The sequence below is a fragment of the Tachypleus tridentatus genome, chromosome 9, assembly GCF_004210375.1.
Source record: "Tachypleus tridentatus isolate NWPU-2018 chromosome 9, ASM421037v1, whole genome shotgun sequence".
NCBI classification, from domain to species: Eukaryota; Metazoa; Arthropoda; class Merostomata; order Xiphosura; family Limulidae; genus Tachypleus; species Tachypleus tridentatus.
Window position 1 is genome coordinate 22,758,514 of NC_134833.1, and position 22,816 is coordinate 22,781,329.

Sequence of the window (22,816 nt, forward strand, 5' to 3'; positions counted from 1 at the left end):
TTTTACATGTGAAACTATATTGGATAAAGAATAAATATTAATTCTGGAACCTAAACAGAAGGATATAATGAATTGACGACAATTCTTCAATGATAACTTGGGGTTATTATTAATACGAAACTTAACATAGGCAGTTAATACCAGACGTATGTTAAAAAGTGAAAAAACAGCCAGTTACAAAAAGTCTGTAAGTTGGAACTTCTCTTAATTTCGGTGCATGCGATTGGCTAGTCAAAGCACGAGGAGATCGAGCTAACCTTGCAGTTAATCCAAAAATTGTTTAAATTACAAGAACAGCACGTGGAACACATTTTGTAAAGTTCTATATTTTGGCAGAGATGTTTTTCTGTTAAAACGTTTGTTGTTTCCAGTTTAAACCTCAAATTTTAATCTAATTTTTAAATCAGCGTGTCTATATCGTTTTGAATTATAGAACCAAAACACAAAGAATAAATACAAACAAGAGAAAAAGTGAATGTTTTACATACTTAACACCATTTCTGAAATCACCTGGTCCACTTTATATGTTTATTACAATTTCGTCTTTAATGGAGAGCTCTAGGTTCTGAACTTTCGTTTTTACAGTAGTGTATTGAAAGGAAATATTACTGTCTCATTTGTGTTCAAAGCACGATATATGGAATCTTTATAACACTGACCTGCTATCAGAATTGTTTATGAATGAAATATGTTTTATGGTTAATACAGTTCGAGAACAAACTTGTTTAGGTCTGTTTGTGAATTGGACAAGAAATATGAAGTTATTTTTAGCGCTATCACAGAAATTGTAAAATAAAATAGGTTAGGCTTATGAATGTAGTGCATTAGATGATACCACACTATATTTGTTCCGATCTTTATTTAATGTTTTGCTCACTGCCAAAAGTGTTTTCTTCAATTATGTAGCTGCTGTTTGTTTATTGTTTGTTAGCTCAAGGCTGCACAATAACTTACATGTGCGAGGAACGAATCCAAACATTCCTCAATTGTTAAGTTCTCCATCTTAGCGCTAGGTAGCGCTAGGTCACTTAGAGAATATAATTTGTTACGATCAGAATTAACCAATTACAAATTAAAAAAATTAACTCTCACCTGGTTCGATCGACAAGGCTACTGGATAAGTTCGATATCTCAAAGTTTCATTTCTTGCATAGAATGCTGGGATTTAGTAAAAAAACAAAATACGCTTCGATAATACGATGTAGTTAGACCTTTAGAATATTAAGGTCTTCAATAGCGCAATGTTACTTGAGCTTTAGAATATTTAGGTATTCAGTAATAAGATACAACCAGAATGTAAGAACATTGAGGTATTCATGAATCACATTTTACCAGAAGTTTTGAACATTAAGACCTTGGTGTTACTAAAACTCTTAATATGTTTGTTGGTATTCGTCATTTTAACGAGTTATTTCGACGGTCTTTTCAAACGTTTTCAATTTTTTTTTCCATTTGTAATGATGCTCAAACAAAACAGAAATTAGATAAACTAACAACAGCATTAAGATTGTATATAAACAGATGCAAGTTGGCCATAATATTACCTAGATCACCCACTGCTGTAAGTTTCTAAATGAACTTGTTCATGGATCTGTCATAAGAAAAGGATTTTTCCTCCACAGAAATCTTATAGCTCAACTTCGATTTAAAACGACCAAGGCTGAACTGTAGACAACAACAACCTAGACGTAAGGATGGGTTTACGAGGTTTAACTGAACCGGGAGGACTTAGTTATAAAGATAAACGTTGCGTTTCAAATTACAAAAGCAAGATTTGGATGGTAGCAAAATCACCCTAAATGCAAGAGTGGATAACGTATTTAAAGTAAATTGGCAAGAATCACATCTAGATAAACAGCAAGATTTAGATTCTTAAAATAAGGCCATAAGAGGATGGATATTGTCGTTGAACCATAGCCATAACAGTCACAAGAAAACAACGGTCTAGATATAAAATGCCAACTGTGCGTTAACATACTGATAATATTCACATTCGGACAACATGGTTATAGAAACAAAGATGGGTAATACTGTTTAACTAAACCGACGAGATAGAATACAAAGTCTAAATATATGAGATGGCTCAGACTTGGAATTTTAATAGCAGGTTCAAAATATAAGTTGATTGCTTTATCTTAACCGAATGAGATATTCAGAATTGGACTCAAAGAGCTTATTAAAACAATAGAGCTTTTAAGATAAAATACAACAGAATGGTTCTGAGTAAAAAAGAAACCCAAATAGAAGTTAAAATTAAAAGAAAATTACACATCAAACGGTGTTCAAACGCTACGGCTCACAACCTGAGAAATAAATGTTATATATTCATTGTGATAGTGTTCTAACGCTACGGCTCACAACCTGACAAATAAATGTTATATATTCATTGTGATAGTGTTCTAACTATACGGCTTATAACCTGACAAATGAATGTTATATATTCGTTGTGACAGTGTTCTAACGACACGACTCATAACCTGACAAATAAATGTTTTATATTAATTATGATAGTGTTCTAAAGATACGACTATTACCTGACAACTAAATGTGATATATTCATTGTGGTAGTGTTCTAATGATACGGCTTATAACCTGACAAATAAATGTTTTATATTAATTATGATAGTGTTCTAAAGACACGACTATTACCTGACAAATAAATGTTATATATTCATTGTGATAATGTTCTAACGACACGGCTCATAACCTGATAAAGAAATGTTATATATTTGTTGTGGTAGTGTTCTAACGACACGGCTCATAACCTGACAAAGAAATGTTATATATTTGTTGTGGTAGTGTTCTAACGACACGGCTCATAACCTGACAAAGAAATGTTATGTATTCGCTGTGGTAGTGTTCTAACGATAGGACTATTACCTGACAACTAAATGTGATATATTCATTGTGGTAGTGTTCTAACGATACGGCTCATAACTTGACAAACAAATGTTTTATATTAATTATGATAGTGTTCTAAAGATCCGACTATTACCTGGCAAATATATGTTATATATTCATTGTGATAGTGTTCTAACGATACGGCTCACAACTTGAGAAATAAATGTTATATATTCATTGTGACAGTGTTCTAACGATACGGCTCATAACCTCACAAATAAATGTTATGTATTCATTGTGGTAGTTTTCTAACGATACGACTCATAATCTCACAAATAAATGTTGTATATTCATTGTGGTAGTTTTCTAACGATACGACTCATAACCTGACAACTAAATGTTATGTATTCATAGCGATGGTGTGAAACGTTTGAGGTGAGGAATAAATAACAAAGCTTTTTAGGCTTAAAAGTGATTAAAATTAACCCTAACCGTGGTTATTTTTCATCTTCTTCACACTTCTGATATAGTTATAATTCAACATTATTAGTGTGAAGTCAAGTATGTTTAAAATAGGTTTGCAGAACTACTTTTTGGCTGCTAAAAGTCACTCGAAATGAAAACGAAAAGACCTTTATTAAAGATATGCAATAAATTGGTTCCTAAAAGGCAGAGGAAGTCGTATTGAAAAACAATGAAGTGACGTAGCTCAGAAACGACGGCAAAGTTAAAAGTAACCGATGAGGCTTAGCTATCGTGTTAAATGCATTAATTCATACACAACAACTCTTTAGTTAAGTTAATTTTATTTTGGTTAAGTAAATGCTATCGGATAAAAGCGAGAAAGTCGTGGGTATAATAATTTATTTGTTTTTGTTTAACTAGAAAAACAATGTACAAGTTTTTACTTACGAAATACTGCGGTTTAATTTTTCGTCTCTAAGGAACTATATATAACGTTAATCATGAGATTTAATTACATTAATAATAATCAGACATGGACAGAAAAGCCTTAATTTTAAGTCATATGGTGAAAAACTGACATATAATATTAAGACATGGAATGAATCGTGTGTTCTACATTTCCCTGAACTTATAAAATATCTATCAAGTAAAATTGTCCTTTTATAGGTTTTGATTTGTCAATATTAAACAAAAGAAAAAATATATGAATATATAACATCGTCTTGAAAACATTTACTTTATCAATAATGACTAGAAATACTCTCTATTTTATGCCATGGTATTCACTTTCGACTATAAAGCTGTCTGTAAAATGCGTTTGGAGCATTTATTTCAAACCAGAAATTTCGATTATTAAAGTTGAGCCTTGAGTTAGATTATAACGGTTTCAGTTAACTTTTATATTCGTGTAACCAACTACAATATATCATCTAAAGAAAACGTGCCTTTTCACGCTTCTATAACAGTTTCACTTTCTTAAATCTGTTAATATAACACCTACTAACCAACACTGATAACTGAAGAAATAGATACGAACAAAAACAACGTATTTTATGGACTTTTATATTCACTGTTGTACTTGTTGTTGCTGTTGTTATAATAAACTAAGTCCTACAACAACAACAAGGTGGAGGTTATTCAGTCGTTCTACAAGCAGAGATTTCAGTCACAATAAATTTAAATCACGTATTTGTTTACGGTACAAATCAGGATACGTAGTTTTACCGTATCTTCAGTGAAATTGTTACCTAATTCCTTAGACAGTATTCTTAAACACGTAGAACGAAGTGTTTTGTTTATCTTCACAACAGGGGTCTGATGGCACAGCTGGAAGTATATATGTTGATGTTTAAAGATGCAAACTCCAGAGATAGACTATCCACCACATCAAACCAACGAGACTTGTACGATCCACAAGAGTAATGCTGCTTGTATTTGCTGTCAAGATAGTACAACCAATCACGTGGATGAATCAGAACAGTCACAATGATTCCTAATATAACTGTTCTATAAATTTTGAATAAACTCGATAATTCGTTTTCTTGCAATTATAAGAATTTAAGAGTGAAATTAAAAAGGAATAACTTAACGTACCAAACCACATTATGCCTGCTATGTCCAGTGCCGACGAGGCCTTTCCCACAATACCAGGGCTCACCAGGCTGGCCGAAATACGACAGACATAGCAGTTATAATCGGAACGATACCAGTTTTATCAGCAACTTGAACAACAACTTTAATGAGATGAGCCACATTAAGTCAGTGAATTGTACTTTTTTTCTGAAGTTTATTTAAACCATTACACATCATAATTAGGTTTATGATTATTAACATAGAAGTTGGATGCACTTTTGACGGATTCATGTTACACTACATTCCAACCGTTACTCATAAAAGTAATATTTTCAAGAATATGAACGATATTTAAATACATTGCGTTGATTCAAATATAATGAACTTACGAACGATTAACTCTTCATTCTATCTTCCACTCGTGAGTTATTTGTGTGCTATCTTTAGGTTCTTTTCCTGTAGCTATTCGCAGCTCATCTTAACGTTCAATCTAGTCTATCTTTGTAAATTTTATGTGACTGCTCATTATAATTCATTTGTAATATAATGTTTAAACTATCGAATGATTTAGACCATTTTTACGGAACTCAACGTTTTTTGTTTTGTTTTTTAATTTATGGTCAGGATGAGTTTAAGGTTCTAATTTACACATCTAGATTTAGACCCAAGTTTCGTAATTCCGTAATCACGCTAAAGCTCTTTGTTATAAAATTTATTTTTAAAGTACTTAGGCTATACCTTTGTTAAAAAAATCTAGCGCGTGAAACACTTATTTCTATCTACAACAAGATAATATACTACGTTTTTTAGTTCACAATATTGATAAAATATGGCAGTGCCACAGGAAATAACTTACAATATTCCGATCGTTGGTGTAGATTTTTGTCTCCCACGTCATTGTTCATCTTTTCAAATCCTTCTACACTTGCTCCCTCTACACTTCCTTTTCTTTCTGTTGAAATAGAAAAAAAAATACGGGTTTTATATGTTTTGCACGAAAATTCACAGCTATAATAAAAATTCATCTCTCGTCGTGTTCATCTCCAATATTCTAGAAGAGAAAAAAAATTGTTTGTTTTAAGCGCAAAGCTGCGGTCCCATGTGACAGCGGTATGTCAGGGATTCGATATAACTTTTCTATCAGTAAAACATACGCGCGTGCGCACAAAACTGCGCAACAGGGTATCTGCATTGTTTACACCATAGGGGTTTAACCTCGAATTTTAGGGTAATAAATTACCGATGAGTTACTGAGGAGTAAAAAAAAACAATTAATATGCCCAAATCTTGTAATTTAGTTTTCTTGTTATTATGGAAGGGATGCCAATTTTTAGTGTTTCTTTGTTTGTTGTCTCTATGTACTTGAAGTTTTAAGCCTAATTTTCCAATCCGATGATAATTGCAATACAAAATAACCACTAAACTTTACAAATTGAGGCTTTCCTCATTGTATTAACATTGAGTATCTCGGGAACTCAGTCTTTCACTTGATTTTTGTTTCTGTTACAACGTGTCTGCGTAGACTTCCTTAATTTTTTCTACTGACTGATTAAATGAAAGGCAGTTAGTCAACAACAACCTCCATCAACCCTTGGACTAAAGATGGAATAGTGAAATTAAACTATCACTCTTATATAATGCACCTACATCTCCAGAGTGCGGTTGTGTGGCGGGAACCGTGAGACCCTGGGTTCACAGTCTGATTAAGCTGACCACTAGGCTAGGCTGGTTCTTTTTTGTTATAGCTAATCTGTGTCTCTATTTTCCAGTCTGTGTTGATTGGGAACTCCAAAATCTGAACTAATATATGTTTTTGTTTGTATGTTTGTTCTTTAATTTCGCGTAAAGTTACAGGAGGGTTAACTGCGTTAGTCGTCTCTAATTTAGTAGTGTAAGACTAGAAGGAATCCGCTAGTCATTATTACCCATCGCCAACTCTTGGACTACTCTTTTCCCAACGAATAGTGGGATTGACCGTCACATTATAATGTCCCTACGGCACAAAGGGAGAACATGTTTGGTGTGACGGGCATTCAAACCCGCGACCCTTAGATTACGAATCGAGCGCCCTAATCACATGGTCATGCCGGGCCTCTGATTTAATATAATAACGCGGTGATTTCTGTAGAACAATGCATAACATATTTTTGTTATATTCGCCAATCTGTGATGTCCCTTATCCATGACATTCAGTGCTATACATGTGCTTATTGGTTGATTTGCCTCTAGACCTTATCAATCTAAGGACAATTAAAAAACCTTATCCTAGAAATTCAGTAGTAGAAATACATATTCTAAACTAGTACAAATGGAGAAAGCACAGTATTACTTGTCACCCTGGAAGAAATGGATCACGTAACAAATACTATAGAAACTCACCCCTGTCCGACGGTGATAAGTGAGACTTGTCAGTTAGCGAGTTCGTAGTTGGCACATTTGGGTTCTTTTTCTCAGATAAGCTGCTATTTATCAGGCCTTGGAGCTCTGGAAAACATAAACCTGTGACTTCCGTGCAATTTTTAATAATTAAACGATTGTAATTTACAAAGATAATTACATTATGCTACTAAGGTAATTTACCTGTGCGCTAAACACAAAATCAGATCTGGAACCAACACTCTGTTGCCAAGCGTTCGTTTTTTGTTGTTGTTGTTGAACTTAAAGATTAAAGAAAAACACGTTAGATATTCTAGTTTTTATGTTGTTGTAGTGGTGTTTCCTTATCTATAAGCTATTATTGCTACAATCGGTAATACCGTCTTGGCCAAAGTGTCTGTAACAAAACAGACCATTAGTATGAAAATAGAATACAAATAAACTTAGTGCTGTCAAACTAAAAAAAATGTATGCTATGGTTCTATGGATTTCATGAACGATTTATTAAAATAGCAAAATATTGTAACAGACTAATATTTTATCACAACTAAACCAAAACATATATAATACCAAAATATGACATAAATTCGTCATAGATAGTTTCAGTGACCATTTATTAGTTCATATTAAACTTTCAGTACTTGGTTGGTCCTCCTTGTACTACAATAACATCCGCTAGGGGACGTAGAATGGTGTCGACGAATTGATTGATGTAATCGACTGTAATTTCATTCCAGCGTTTCACTAGATGGTGCTGCAATCAACTACAATAACTGGTCACCAAATTTACCAGCTCAGCAGTTCTCAGTGGGATTACAATGTGAATACTTTGATGACCATGACAATCTTGTAACGCTTTTCTGGTCGAAATAATCATGTACAATACGACCACTGTTGGCAGTGGCATTGTCATTCTGGAACAAAGAGCTATTGCCGAACTTATTCTAGTATATGACAGAAATATTCTTTCCATGTTATGCCTGTCATGCCATTGACGTTTTCTTGGAGGATGTGAAGAACAGTTTTCCACCATGACTAATAACTGTCCAAACATGTACTGTACTATCTCCTGTGGAAAGACAGTCTTTTCTCAACTGTTCTCCAGAGACGCAAGAAATACAAGTCCTCTCATCTGCTTTAACAAACTTGAAACAGGATTCATCTGTAAAAATAAGCTACAGCCATTGTTTTAAGTATGAGATGTCATGCTGTCTTGTCCAAGCGACATGGTGACGGAGGAGAAATATGGTTAATATTAAGTTACAGCTAGCCCTTCTTACGAAATAACCTTCTTTAGTCAGTGTCAAATTCACTGTTCTGGATACTCTAAAATAAATGCATTCATACCATTCTTGTCGTAAGTTGTTACAACCCTTCTTTCGACCTTGACATGTTAAACTGATTAAAACGTGGCCATCCCAAACAGTAATTTTTCGGCATCCACCAGTAGACTTTCCTGGAACAACGTTTCCTGTAGTCCAACGACATTTCAGGATTCTGGATACACTACTCTGGGAGAATCCTACTGTTTGTCCCACACCATTTCTGGACAACCAAACAGTTTAACTTTCGGCATGTGGCGAGGCATGACTCTACACCATACGCTATCTTTTCCATTACCAATGGGCGTTTACTCAATAATCACTCTATGTATGTAAACAATATAATCGATAGAGAACAGTACACAAACATTTTTAGCTAGTACTATATAGAAATGAACACCAGTCGATGATGTCCATAAAAGAAAAACAACACACATCGAAAAATTAATATTCATACATTTTTCCCAAGACTGTACTAATTCTGAAACAATTTTACGGTAATGTTTACAAACTGAGCGTCACCGCTCTTTTTACCATTCACCAAAAGTTGTATGCAGAAGTGTCGTTATGGTAGCAAAAAGAAACACGGTAGATAATATAGCAACAGAACTTGGCGGGGATTTGCTGATTAAAAATAAAATTGGCCAAACTTATCAACATCTACTTATCAACATCTTTAAATATTTGGTATTTTGTTTGTGAAGAAGATTGATTGTCGATTCTACGAGTTGCGTTCAAAAGGTGATAGTGGAAAAAAATCAAAAGTAGAAACTGCTTATTCCGGTTTTCAAAAGTATAAAAAACTTTATTAAATTTGATTGAAAATTTCCTTACGGATATTAGATTCACAAAACTTGTTCGCGTGCTTTAAATATTTTTGAACGCGGTAATATTATACTGTTTCTAACAGAGAAGTTCCACAAACCATTCTTTCTGTTTCACTAAATCTTACATAAGAAAAACAAAACCCGCAAAAGTATTATCTTATAATTCATTAAATATTATTTATTCATGTATTTCTTTCTGCACTTTTATTATAGGGAAATAACCAAGTATAATAATTACATTTTTATGTACAATAAGAAGGCAACTTTACGACACGTTTTAAAAGAAATTCCTCAGATAAAATTTATTCATTAAATCTTGCTTTAATAGGTGGCCTTCTCTTGATAAAATACTAACCGCACAAAACTAAAATTATCATATGGCATTGGTTTCATAGCAAATGAACATTTTTGCTTTTCTTGGTAAATGCCACATTTTCCTCCAACAAACCTAACATGCAAGAAAAAGTGACAGGTTATCATATCTGAGTAGTTGAAAACTTAGCACTAGTATTTGAAAAAAATTGAACGATTTAACATAAAGACGAGTACTCCAGAAAACTTTAATTGTGTGGACTGACGCAAACATGTGCAACTGGTCGTAACTTGTTGTCTAATGCCATATACAGGTGCAACTAGTGGTAGACTGTTGTCTAATGCATATACAGGCGCAACTACCACTAGCGAGTCATTATATAATGGAAAATACAAATGGAATTACTACTAGTAAATCATTTTGTAATGCAAAATACAAATGGAATTAGGCTAGTGAATTATTGTATAATGCAAAATACGGGAGCATAACTTATGGCAAATGATTGTATATTGTTAAACACAGAAACGTAACTATGGGTAATGCGAAACTTTAACGTTCTTTCCACTAAAATATGATAAAAAAGAATTCCATAGTATGTTGTGCTATTACTGAACTTTATCCTTATTTACATGAATCCATAGCTAAGTTCTTCAGTATCATAATCCATAAAATACAGTGCAGGTTTTATTGTTTGTTATTGTTGAAATAGGAAACCAAAACCAAATCCTCTATCTAAGTTTCAACATTATTCTTCTATACAACAGAGTACAAAGTAAAATTATTTTCATCAGCTATATTAGCTTCATATAATAAGAATAATTAGTGCAACTGTGAACCTGAACCGCCCCTTATGCGCACGTGAGACATGTGTGGGCTAAAAGGCGCTAAGGAGAAACATCTTCAGATTTAGGTGTAGCCATCTCTAGCTTTGAAGTCAGCCAGTTAACACTGCCCCCTGTTGCAGGTTTCTGTTCCATCCTCTAATCAACTTGACCCTTTTATATCGTGATCACAATTAAAAGGGAAGATCTACTTCAGAAGAATTTCGTCTCAAACCTTGGACCCTTGAATACGACACGATAATTACTAGGCTCAACTCACTAATGTAATAGGAGACAAATATACGAAATCTCATAGCCCGAGTCCTTTCGAAAAGTGGACATTTCATTTTCGTGGACAAATTAGGAATGGCCATGTACAGCAAAGTTTGGGAAAAGTGACGTTTAAACGACGTCATACATGGAAACCCGTATGTATATTGAATAACTTTAAATGTGTTGTTATAAGCTTGTCTCATTTGCTTTCCACGGCCATTACCTGGAAAAGAAAGGTCCGCCTTTTAAAAGTGCTCGGGTTATAAGATTTCGAATATTTGCATGTTTTCTAACATCATGGATGTAAATAGGAAAAAATATATTAAGTTATCTTCTATCGTAACATAAGAAAACAACACTACAGGTATACATGTACTTATGTATTCATTGCAAGTATTTTGTTAGGGAATCCGATAAAATGGTTTCAGTTACAAAGTAACAAGCGTGACAACATGAAGCGAAATATTTTTGTCTTCGTAATACATTTTATTACTAGGTGGATTACCAGTTCCCCAGACAATATTTATGTAAATTCATGATTAAAGAAAGGTTATCTTTGCGCATAAAAATTTCTTCCCTCGTATGTAATTGTAAAAAAAAAACGCAATATTGCCCATAAACAACTGCAAATATAAAACTGAAAGTTAGTATGTTACCCGCATGGACACAATGAACCTTCATACCAAATTTCATGAAGACCCATACACACTCTACAAAGTAGTTACACGGACATACAACAGATGGCACAATTATATATACATATATTTTAAAATATAATAATGCCAATGATTTATACATTCCATGTGGTAGACGATTTGAAACTGGTTTCGACTTTTGTTGGTCGATCATTACGTTTGGTTACATTGTTAATATACTGCAGCTGTATTTCTTGAATACAAAAAAAAACAACCTCTGAAACTCGAAAACCTTATCTATCAATCAGATATTAGCTTTGTGTCACAAGGTGCTGAATGATCCTTGAGATTATGATAAAATAATCAGGCTTTGTCACTGTATTAATACACCTTGTTTGGATTGATTTTGACATAAGTGATGTCTATCTATCCGTTCATTCGTCTTCCATCTGTCCAATCATTCGTCAGTTCACCTGTTTATCTCACCATCTAACTGTATCAGGCAGTCTAGTCCTTTTTATATCTGTCTATCTCGATCTTTCTGTTCTTCTGTGCATGATTTTAGCAAGGCAAACTAATAAAAAGTAATAATCTAATAGCATTATAATAATTTTCCACACTAACCACATATGTCCATTTGAGCATATAAGTTTTACCATTGTTACTAAACATGCTTATGCTGTTGATAAAAACAAGTCAACAAATAATTACGGATTTAAAAATAACACAAATTATTTTTGTTCTTTATCGGTGTAATATCTTAAAACGCTGTCTAGTGACCACATTAAATTAATATTACCGGTAATTTTATTAACAAATGGTACACATAACATTTCCACATTTTTTTTAACCTACACCTATTAAATAATATTGTATTTTTGTAGTTTATTTATTTCAAAAAATAAAACCACTTCGTTAAAATGACCAAATACTCGCCATCAATTTAGATTTTTAGATCTATTTTCTATAGTTCTGAACTTCTCACCTTTTGATCTAGGTTGATTATAAATATATCTTCCCTCCTCCTTCTTTGGGGTCTGTATGGTAGCCATTGCTGAAAAAAAGAAACAAGTTAGGGTATATATGGTAGCCATTGCTGAGAAAAAGAAACAAGTTAGGGTATATGTGGTAGCCATTGCTGAAAAAAGAAACAAGTTAGGGTATATATGGTAGCCATTGCTGAGAAAAAGAAACAAGTTAGGGTATATTTGGTAGCCATTGCTGAAAAAGAAAGAAGATAGAGTCTGTATAGTAGCAATTGCCGAGAAAAACAAAAATATTAGTGTCTGTATGATAGCCATTGCTGAGAAAAAAACAACAATATTTAACTTCTAAAATTGTCATTTATAAATATTTTGTAATAAAGTAAATATACAAATATATCTTTATATATTTGTGAAACGTTCTAATAAGCTATTGGTCAACAGTCCATCTATGATAACTAAGGGTGCCTGGGTGGGACAGCGGTAAGTTTAAGGGCTCACAAAGCTAAACTCCAAGGTTCGATTCTGTACCGTGAACACAGAAGAGAGGCCTATTTTTGAGTAATTAAATAACAGAGTTTTGTAAACTTTTGCTACTCGAACAATGCCAAAACGTTTATTAAATTTTTGTTACGTTTATTTATGCCTTACTTTTAAAATTATCTCCTAAGAACAAACAAGGAGAGGGTTTCGAAAAACTGCAAAAAAATAATATTGAACTTGTATTCTATTTTTCAGTTAACAAAATAATACTTTAAAAGGAGGCAATATATGAAACATTAATAAGAGAAAAAGGAAATAAGTAGCTACAATATTTTAAAATCAACGCTGTTGATTTTCAATGTTATTATTTGGAACAAGAATGTCTTCGGCAGACTCTTCCAGATCGCTTCGTCACTCGTTTACCCTTATATAAAATCGTCTACGACACCATTTTCAAACTCATGCATTCTTCTTGTCAAAGTCATAGGCAATGAATAACAGTTTCGTTTTCGTTGTTTTTTCTTAAGTGTCTTTCAGTAGTGGTAATCGATTTGTAAAAAAGGCAAGAAAAACTACAGTAATTCCTTATATCAAAAGAATAAATCAAAAACAGTGAATGGACAAAATGTATTTGAAAGGATTTTTAAAGGTATATATATTCTTGATGAAAACCCCAAGACTTATCAAACACAGAAAAGAAGTCAATGATTAGAATTACATCTACTTTGTGCGTGATTGATCACTAAAAGCTTTTATTCAAACGTCTTGGAACCAAATTCGTAAAATGAGGCCTCTTTATTTCACATTATTATTGCGTTTCTATTTCGTTAAACTGTGCTGAGTGACAAAAGTTGTTCATTCATATTAATCGAGTTATTCTTGTATTAAAACATGTTTAATTTTTTTATATATATAAACGAATTATGTAGTATTTTGTGTAGAAGTTCGAATTATTTTCTCACTCACTGAAGGTCCGGCATGGCCAGTTGAGTTAAGGAGTTCGACTCGTAATCTGAGGGTCGCGGGTTTGAATCCTCGTCACGCCAAACATGCTCGTCCTTTCAGCCGTTGGGGCATTATAAGTGACGGTTAATCCCACTATTCGTTGGTAAAGAGTGGTGATAACTAGCTGCCTCACCTCTAATCTTGCACTGTTAAATTAGAAACGGCTAGTGCAGATAGCCCTCGTGTAGCTTTGCGCGAAATTCTAAAACAAACAAACATTCACTGAAAATTATTCATTGCGTTGCGTTGCGTTGCGTTGCAGTAGACCCCTACTAACCGAAAAGAGCCTTAAACCCATGGATAAATGGTATTCTTGAGGGTTATAGAACTAAATCCCGATTTTCAATCCCCACGACGGGCACCGCGCAGCAAAATTTCAAGTGAATAGAAACAAACACAAAGAACAACCATTCAGGATGTTTGTACATAACATCAACAGTTTGAAAGATATTGAAAGATAGAGTACAAAAACCATTACTAATTACAACGGCCTGAGAATTAAAACTTCATAAAAATTGTTTTCGTTTTAATAACGGATTTTCCATAGTTCAGTTAGACAGATTTTGAAAATAATATTATTATTATTTGTATCAAATAAGGATTTTAGACAAGCAGGGAAGAAAACAAACTCTTACTTAGATCAAATTATTATTCCTTGAGACTCTCACGTCGCGATTGGTTTAGAGAAATCTACAGCCAGTGGTTGTCAGCATTTTGAACATAACAAAATGTGATCCAGTTTCATTGAAAGCGATTTACTTATGTAAAAGTACATACGATGTTTTGTGGAAACAAATTATGTTCGTAATGGAGAAAAAAGGATAACATTTTTGGGTTCAACTTACAGGGACCCGGCCTGGCCAGGTGGGTTAAAGCGTTCAGCGCGTAATTTGAGAGTCGCGGGTTCGAGTCCCCATCACACCAAACATGCTCGCCCTTTCAGCCGTGGGGGCATTATAATGTTACGGTCAATCCCACTATTCGTTGGTAAAAGAGTAGCCGAAGAGTTGGCGGTGGGTGGTGATGACTAGCTGCCTTCCCTCTAGTCTTACACTGCTAAATTAGGGATGGCTAGCACAGATAATCCCTCGAGTAGCTTTATGCGAAATTCAAAACCAACAAACAAACAAATAAATAATCAACATACAGGAATTACTGCAGAACGTATAAAAAGTTCAAGCCAATAAAACCATTGCAGGCCCGTGTTATCAACAACTAATGTATATATAAAGCTTTAAAATCTCAATTATGTTATTTTACAAATTACTTAAATGTTTTAAAGTCTTTATGAGCGTCAAGCCCTTTCCTTTTGAGAACAGTTCTAGATGTCGGAGCTGGTGAACCGGATTCGAACCCATCAGACACCACAAAATATTCCTCGTACTTTAGATCGTCAATATGTTATAAGAGCAACAGTCAATCGTTTAGCGTGAATGGTAGGGTACTGCTGACTTGTTATATTCTCTCTGATCAGTAATTGAAAACTAGAGACAGAGACAGATAGTAGATGTAGGTTAAATACAAAATACTGATGCAAACACAGGTTTGATTCCATGTTAATAGCACTTACTTGCTAACCAGAAGGAAAGTAATAAGGCAGAGCAACTAACGTTACGAAACCTTAATCCGGGTATTTGGAGCGAATAACAGGATTGACTCTCACTTTTATAACGCGGACATAGCTGAAAATGTGGGGTGTATTCAGTTGCATCACGTCTCAAACCTTGGACCCTTCATAGTACACTCAACGCTCTAATCGCTAGGTCATTCCTTATTCGCTCAGTACTGTAAAAATGTTGAGTAAACAGTGGGAGTCATTAAGAATCCAAAGTGGTCAAGCACGTCTTCTCCCTTATAACAAAGAAGAGACGATAACTATAAACCAGCTATTTGTAAGTTAACACTCCACAGTCGTGATTTCATGTTAAATATAGGGAAGCCGACGAGATTCCATTCCATGTTAAATATAGGGAAGCCGACGAGATTCGATTTGGAATGATGAATTTCTCTCGAAATTTCGAAGGAACCCGCGAGGCGTGATGAAAGCCATGCAATATTAAATGCACCCACATTAGGATGAAAAAATATTCACGTGCGATCCAACATAACTTTAGTAGCCTAAATCCTTTACATTTAGCTTAGGTTACTATTGCTTACATATGGTTAATTATTCTACTAACACTGACCAGCACATCACAGTCAGATGAGATACAAGCCAGAGATGGCCAACAGAAACTAACCTTACAGTTCTCGTGTAGCTGATGGCTTAACTGTTGTCCATAGTTTTCAGAGGCCACCTTAGTAATATAACCAATGGCATTTATCAATAAAACAGAATATGTTACGGATGAAACTCCAGTCACAGCATACCACATCAAGTGTTTATTCGCTATGGATATTTTATGACACATTATATTACCATTGCTGAAACAGGATACGTTACGGATGAAACTCCAGTCACAGCATACCACACCAAGTGTTTATTCGCTATGGATATTTTATGGCATGCTATGTTGCCATTTCTGCTCTGGTGCTAGAACAGATAGATGCATGTTTTGCACCTATATCTATGCAGCCTCCAAATTTCCAGAAAACATTCTTGTGAACATTACTTGTTCATCAGACTGTAGGCTCTGCTGATGACAGTGATACACATAATGCAAGTACCGTATATTTATGTGTATTTTCTCATAGCAAAGCCACATCAGGCTGTCTGCTGTTTCTGCCGAGGGGTATCGAGCCCCTGATTTCAGCGTTGTAAATCCGTAGACCTATCTCTGTCACAGCGGAGGATGATGTAACTAATTAAGTGATAGCATCATTAAATCCACTAGGATGTCAGACAGCATGCATGATGTTACACTATGCTTAAAATGAATATCATGTAATGCACAGGAAATACAAGCTTATATTTTAGCGATTCTGACGTACATGACACTTTAATGAAACTCGATGATGTCAGTGCCTCATCTACGGATATATATTATTAGATTTTTTAATTAATTAATAAATCAATACCTTTCCTTAGAAACACGTTCCGACACCATTAAAAGAGAGAATTTATTCTCATTAACATATAAATTACTGGCCACCATTTGGGTAAGGATATATCTTGTGTCATGAGCAATTTATTTTATTTATTCGGATTTTAAGCCAAATCCGACACGGACCATATAAGGCTCTTAATGATATAATATACTTACAGAATTATTCTTTAAGCCATCTTAAACTCGGCATGATCAGGTGGTTAGAGCGCTAGACTCGTAATCTGAGGGTCGCGGGGCGAATTCCCATCATAACAAACATACTCGCCTTTTCATCCGTAGGGACGTTATATTGTGACTGTCAATCTCGTTGGTAAAAGAAACGGCGGAGGGTGGTGATGACTAGCTGCGTCCCTTGTAGTCTTACACCGCTATATAAGGAACGACTGGCGCAGATAACCCTCGAGTAGTTTTCGCGTAATTCAAAAAGAAAGAGAAGAACGAAACCAATCATCCGAACGTTTCGACCGTTTAACTATTAGACAGTGCGACCTTTCGACTGTTAAACTATTAGATAGTGCGACGTTTCGACTGTTAAACTATTAGACAGTGCGACGTTTCGACTGTTAAACTATTAGACAGTGCGACGTTTCGACTGTTAAACTATTAGAAAGTGCGACGTTTCGACTGTTAAACTATTAGACAGTGCGACGTTTCGACTGTTAAACTATTAGAAAGTGCGACTTCTTTTAAAATTATTTGTATTTATGTTACAAACTAAAAACCAAAGTTGGTGTTTGTTAATAAATATAAAAAGTAATCTTAAATATAAATTACTAATTAAAAACTACGTGAGTTGTTTTGTAGTTCATCACAAACCTACACAAAGTGGCATTTGTGCTCTGCCCACCACACGTATCGAAACCCATTTTTTAACGTTGGGAGTCCGCAGACATACCGCTATGCCACTGGGGAACAAGCACGATAGAAGAGAAGATACTGTTATAATCTCACACTATTTTCAAGTATCATGTTACATTTACCTAAGTGTTGTTTTTCATTTAAGATACATTCTCTGTAATTTACGGGAATTTTGCTTTAAACATGTGTTTCAAACGATATTTATATAAGGATTACTGTTTCGTGGAAGCGAATCCAATCAGATTGGGTATTCTTGAGTGATAACGATGTTAGTTTTTATTTTTTTAGGCTTGGAATGAGGAGATTTATTTATTTATTTGGATAATTGAATATCTGGACTTGAACAATGCAGAAGGTATATCTTAATTTAGCTTCTTAACACGAGTTGCTTACATAACAACATCCAATTAGGCCAGGTGTTCAAAAATGTTGTACTATATTACACACAATATCAGATAACTTCAATAGTAGAATCTCTCATCTGAAGTGTGTACACGTAAAAACTTGGGTGGTTTAAATAGTTTGTCAACGAAGTGGGATGGTCATTTTAAAATTGTTTAACTAGCTTATTAACAAATTGGATGGTCACTTCAGAATATTCGAATATCTTATCAACAAAGTGGAATGGTCACTTCAGAATATTCGAATATCTTATCAACAAAGTAGAATGGTCACTTTAGAATATTCGAATATCTTATCAACAAAGTGGAATGGTCACTTTAGAATATTCGAATATCTTATCAACAAAGTGGAATGGTCACTTTAGAATATTCAAATATCTTATCAACAAAGTGGGATGGTCACTTTAGAATATTCGAATATCTTATCAACAAAGTAGAATGGTCACTTTAGAATATTCAAATATCTTATCAACAAAGTGGGATGGTCACTTTAGAATATTCGAATATCTTATCAACAAAGTGGGATGGTCACTTTAGAATATTCGAATATCTTATCAACAAAGTGGAATGGTCACTTTAGAATATTCGAATATCTTATCAACAAAGTGGGATGGTCACTTTAGAATATTCGAATATCTTATTAACAAAGTGGGATGGTCACTTTAGAATATTCGAATATCTTATCAACAAAGTGGGATGGTCACTTTAGAATATTCGAATATCTTATCAACAAAGTGGGATGGTCACTTTAGAACCGTTCAAATAACGTGTTAATTACTTTATTAAAATTATTTTACTTATCAGCCTGCTTAAACTTAGGTGTTGTTTAGGTCTTGACAAACTTGTGAGCTTCTTGTTTCTTAATGAAATGTGTTCGCTCATTTATATGTCGTATCTCTGGAATAAAATTATTAGAGCTGTGTGTTTTGTTCTATTCATTAAGTATAGATATATCAGTCTTGTAATGGAACTTCATGCAATGAATAATGTAACATCGTACAGCCAACGAGTAATTGTAACAGCACAGACGAAACTGTCTTCTGTATCGACAAAAAATCTGCTGTTCAAAGTTATCGTCTCTGTTTGATATGTAATGAGTATGTATGTGTGTATGTGTTTAAGAGAACATACACTAAATAAATTTGGATCTGAACGTTGTCGTCACTGTTTGATGTGTAATGATTATAAATATTTATTTATTAATTAAAGAGAACGTACACCAACAACGATATTTGGATTTGAATATTTTTTTCGTTGCTTGAGATATAACGAGTATTTGTTTGTTGAAGACAACGTGCTACGTGCCAAACAATCTGCTGTTAAACATTGTCGTCACTGCTTGAGATATAACGAGTATTTGTTTGTTGAAGACAACGTGCTACGTGCCAAACAATCTGCTGTTAAACATTGTCGTCACTGCTTGAGGTATAATGACTATATATTGTAACGGATTTATTGTTATACATTTATATATTAATATCTGCGTTTGTTTCAATTTAATGCATGTGATGTATATTGATGGATGTGTATTGCGCAAGTCCCGCTTGTTCTCTAAATTTGAAGAAGATTCTCGAGAGTAAGAATCAACAATATATATTTTACCAAAACACTAGCGTATCTTAGAATATTGCTGAGCTTTCGATAATTTCGCCTAATGAGTATATAAAAACCACACATCACAAGACGCCAAGAGAGAGTAATAAAATATTGTTTGGTCTCTACAGTCAGTAAACTGTAAGCCTCAGAAGCTAGTATTGTGATTAACGCTTACTAATCAGAAAACTACAAATATTTGACCAGGAATGTTTATAAATTTCGAACATTACAAATTTCAAAGAATTAATTTTGGACGTTAGTATTTCTACGAGAACATCAGAGACTGTTGTCATGAAAAACTCGCATGTAAAGAACAGAGACAGCTAGAATCCCCGTCAAGACAAATGTATCAGCGCATCAACATAAAATTAATTTGCTCGTCGTGGACCTGGAACGTTGATAAAATATTCAGTTTCAGAGCATATAGAAGGCTGAACATTCTTCGTGAGTTTGAGTTGTTGTTTTTTCTATACAAATAATTATTTGTAATAACTCTTAGCGTTTTTTTCTTTTATATATTAAAATATGTTCATGTTAAGAAGGAAAATTATATGTGTTTTAATCTTGTTGGCAAATATAATAAATTTTTTACATATCAAAATTCAAATAACTTCCAAGTTAAATTCCCAGCTATTTAAATCCTAACACTTACTGTACGTAGCATAATAAATCGGAGACTCGTCAGAGATAAATTATAATACGTTACAATGTATGTTAAAGAGAACATACACAAACTAAAACTTGGAAGTGAACGTCGTCGTCACTGTTTGAGATATAAGGAGTGTATGATTGTTGAAGAGAATGTGCTGCTTGCCAAAGAATCCGACATTAAACATCCCTGCTTGTAATAAAATTAGTGTATATTTCTTCTGAACGAAAGTACTCTATTGGTTACAGTTGATGAATGCAAAGTACATAGTTGCTACTATAGAAACATAGACGATTTCTGTAGTTCTCATTTAATCTCATAACTGATAAGCGCATTTAAAGCAAAATTAGATTTAACCCTGTAAAATGTACTTCTCTGTACTACACTAAATTAGTACAGGAAAAATAGCCTAGCAACAATAAGTATTTACCTCTATAACGAACCGTCTATGTTATAACATTTAGTATGTACTGAAAAAAAACCTAATCAGTTGGATTATTGTTGTCGTAGCCTTAGTAATACTGGGGCCATTAGCTGTCATCAAAACACACGTGTTGTTTACTGATGTTTTTTATAAGCAAAGCTACATTAGTTCATCTGTTGTGTTCACAGCGGGAATCAATCCTTGGAGTTTTGCCTTCTAAGTCCATTGACTTACTGCTGTCCCACCAAGGGACAAAACTGGTCTTGACTGAATAAAGAGAATGTTTCCCCACAGATGAATGTGATTCTATGTTACATATTTCAGTTTCAAAAGCTGCTGACAAATAATTACATATTACTTAAAAGTCCATCTCAAGACATCAGTCTGCAAAATCTGATAATAACTGTCGTTATCCTCAGATCGAGTAATGTGGGCCTAACATGGAGAAGAGAACAGATAAATGACTTACGGTGAAGACGAATAAATCCTTCTTTTTCACCGAATGCGTTCTTAGCTCCACACTTGTAAGCGTTAAAGTCTTCCTTTTGAAGATTGCTTATTTTTAACTTCATATCAATATTGTAGGAATCGTATACCTCCGTCAGTTGATATTTAGAGTTGGCTAGTAGAAGCGTATTTTCGTTTCTCACCCAAGAGGTCAGGGGTCGTGGCCAAGCTTGAACCTTACACTCAAGTATTACGTCACTTCCTGGAGAGGCTCCAATAACCTGATTGGGTACTCTTATTTTAGGAGGAACTATAATAAGCAAAATAAGAGAAGACATTCAAATGCTTTTGGGACATTTTATAAAAACATTTGGCATTTTGCGTGTTGGATAAAACACTTTAATAACGTTAAAAAAGTAAGATAAACACATGTCTAAAGTGCTTAAATCATACACTCTCCTAAATATTACTGAGAACTTATCTTGTGAACTTAACTTGTCGAAGTGTCGATTATAGTACTTTTAGTGAAAGTAAATAGTTATTTTCTGTCAATACTGACGTTTTACACTTGAGATGTACTCTACAGCTAATCTTTAAACAGAAACTGGATCTAATCACATACACGTTTATATTGAATGTAATCACACAGACATTTTTAATACATGTAATCACATGCGGTCTGGCATGGCCAGGTGGATTAAGGCGTTCGATGCGTAATCTAAGGGTCGTGGGTTCGAACCCCCGTCGACCCAACCTTCCCATCCTTTCATTCGTGGGAGCGTTATAATGTGCGGTCAGTCCCACTATTCGTTGGTTAAAGAGTAGCCCAAGAGTCAGCGGTGGGTGGTGATGACTAGCTGCCTTCCCTCTAGTCTTACACTGCTAAATTAGGGACGGCTAGCGCAGATAACCCTCTTGTAGCTTTGCGCGAAATAAAAAAAAACAAATTAATCACATACACATTTTAATATATGTAACGACACAGACATTTTTAATAAATGTAATGACATAGACGTCTTTAAGAAATGTAATTTTACACAAACGTTTTTAATCAATGTCTTTAATATTACCTGCTTATGTTCGTTGAGCATTTCATGTTATTGATCATTAAATTGTTAATAAACATTGGTAATAATTGATATTAGTGGTTTAGTTATCACACTAAAATGTTTCATACCTAGTTTTAAGCTCTTTAAATCCACAGTTTCTTTCCTTCAGAACAAATTATTTTAATCACAAGAACCTTGTAGCTACAAAGAGCAGAAGCTTTGGCGTCACTTTAATGCACTCAACTGAACATGTTCCAGAAACCAGTAAAGCTCTTTTTTGTGTTGTAGTTGCAACAAAACATGAATTACAACATGGCAGTTGGCATCATTCAATTTGTAAATCATCTCATCCTATTTTTTCTTTTCTGAAGGAAGAACCTTCATTATCATCAAATTCCAAATTAAAACCTTATCGGTTTTTCTGACACT

At 34.1% G+C, this 22,816-nt stretch overlaps 1 protein-coding gene across 1 annotated transcript in view; it reads right to left on the reverse strand.

Moving 5' to 3' along the window:
* Positions 1-3,992: 3,992 nt before the first annotated feature.
* The window catches only part of LOC143227315 (lachesin-like), a 29,941-nt gene continuing 11,117 nt past the window's right edge, over positions 3,993-22,816 (reverse strand). Inside the window, exons 4-8 of the mRNA XM_076458770.1 lie at positions 21,361-21,648; positions 12,431-12,499; positions 7,258-7,362; positions 5,735-5,830; positions 3,993-4,743 (exon numbers count right to left, since the gene is read on the reverse strand). Coding sequence (XP_076314885.1) covers positions 4,655-4,743; positions 5,735-5,830; positions 7,258-7,362; positions 12,431-12,499; positions 21,361-21,648 — 647 coding nt within the window. The 3' untranslated portion in view covers positions 3,993-4,654. The remainder of the gene's footprint in view (positions 4,744-5,734; positions 5,831-7,257; positions 7,363-12,430; positions 12,500-21,360; positions 21,649-22,816) is intronic.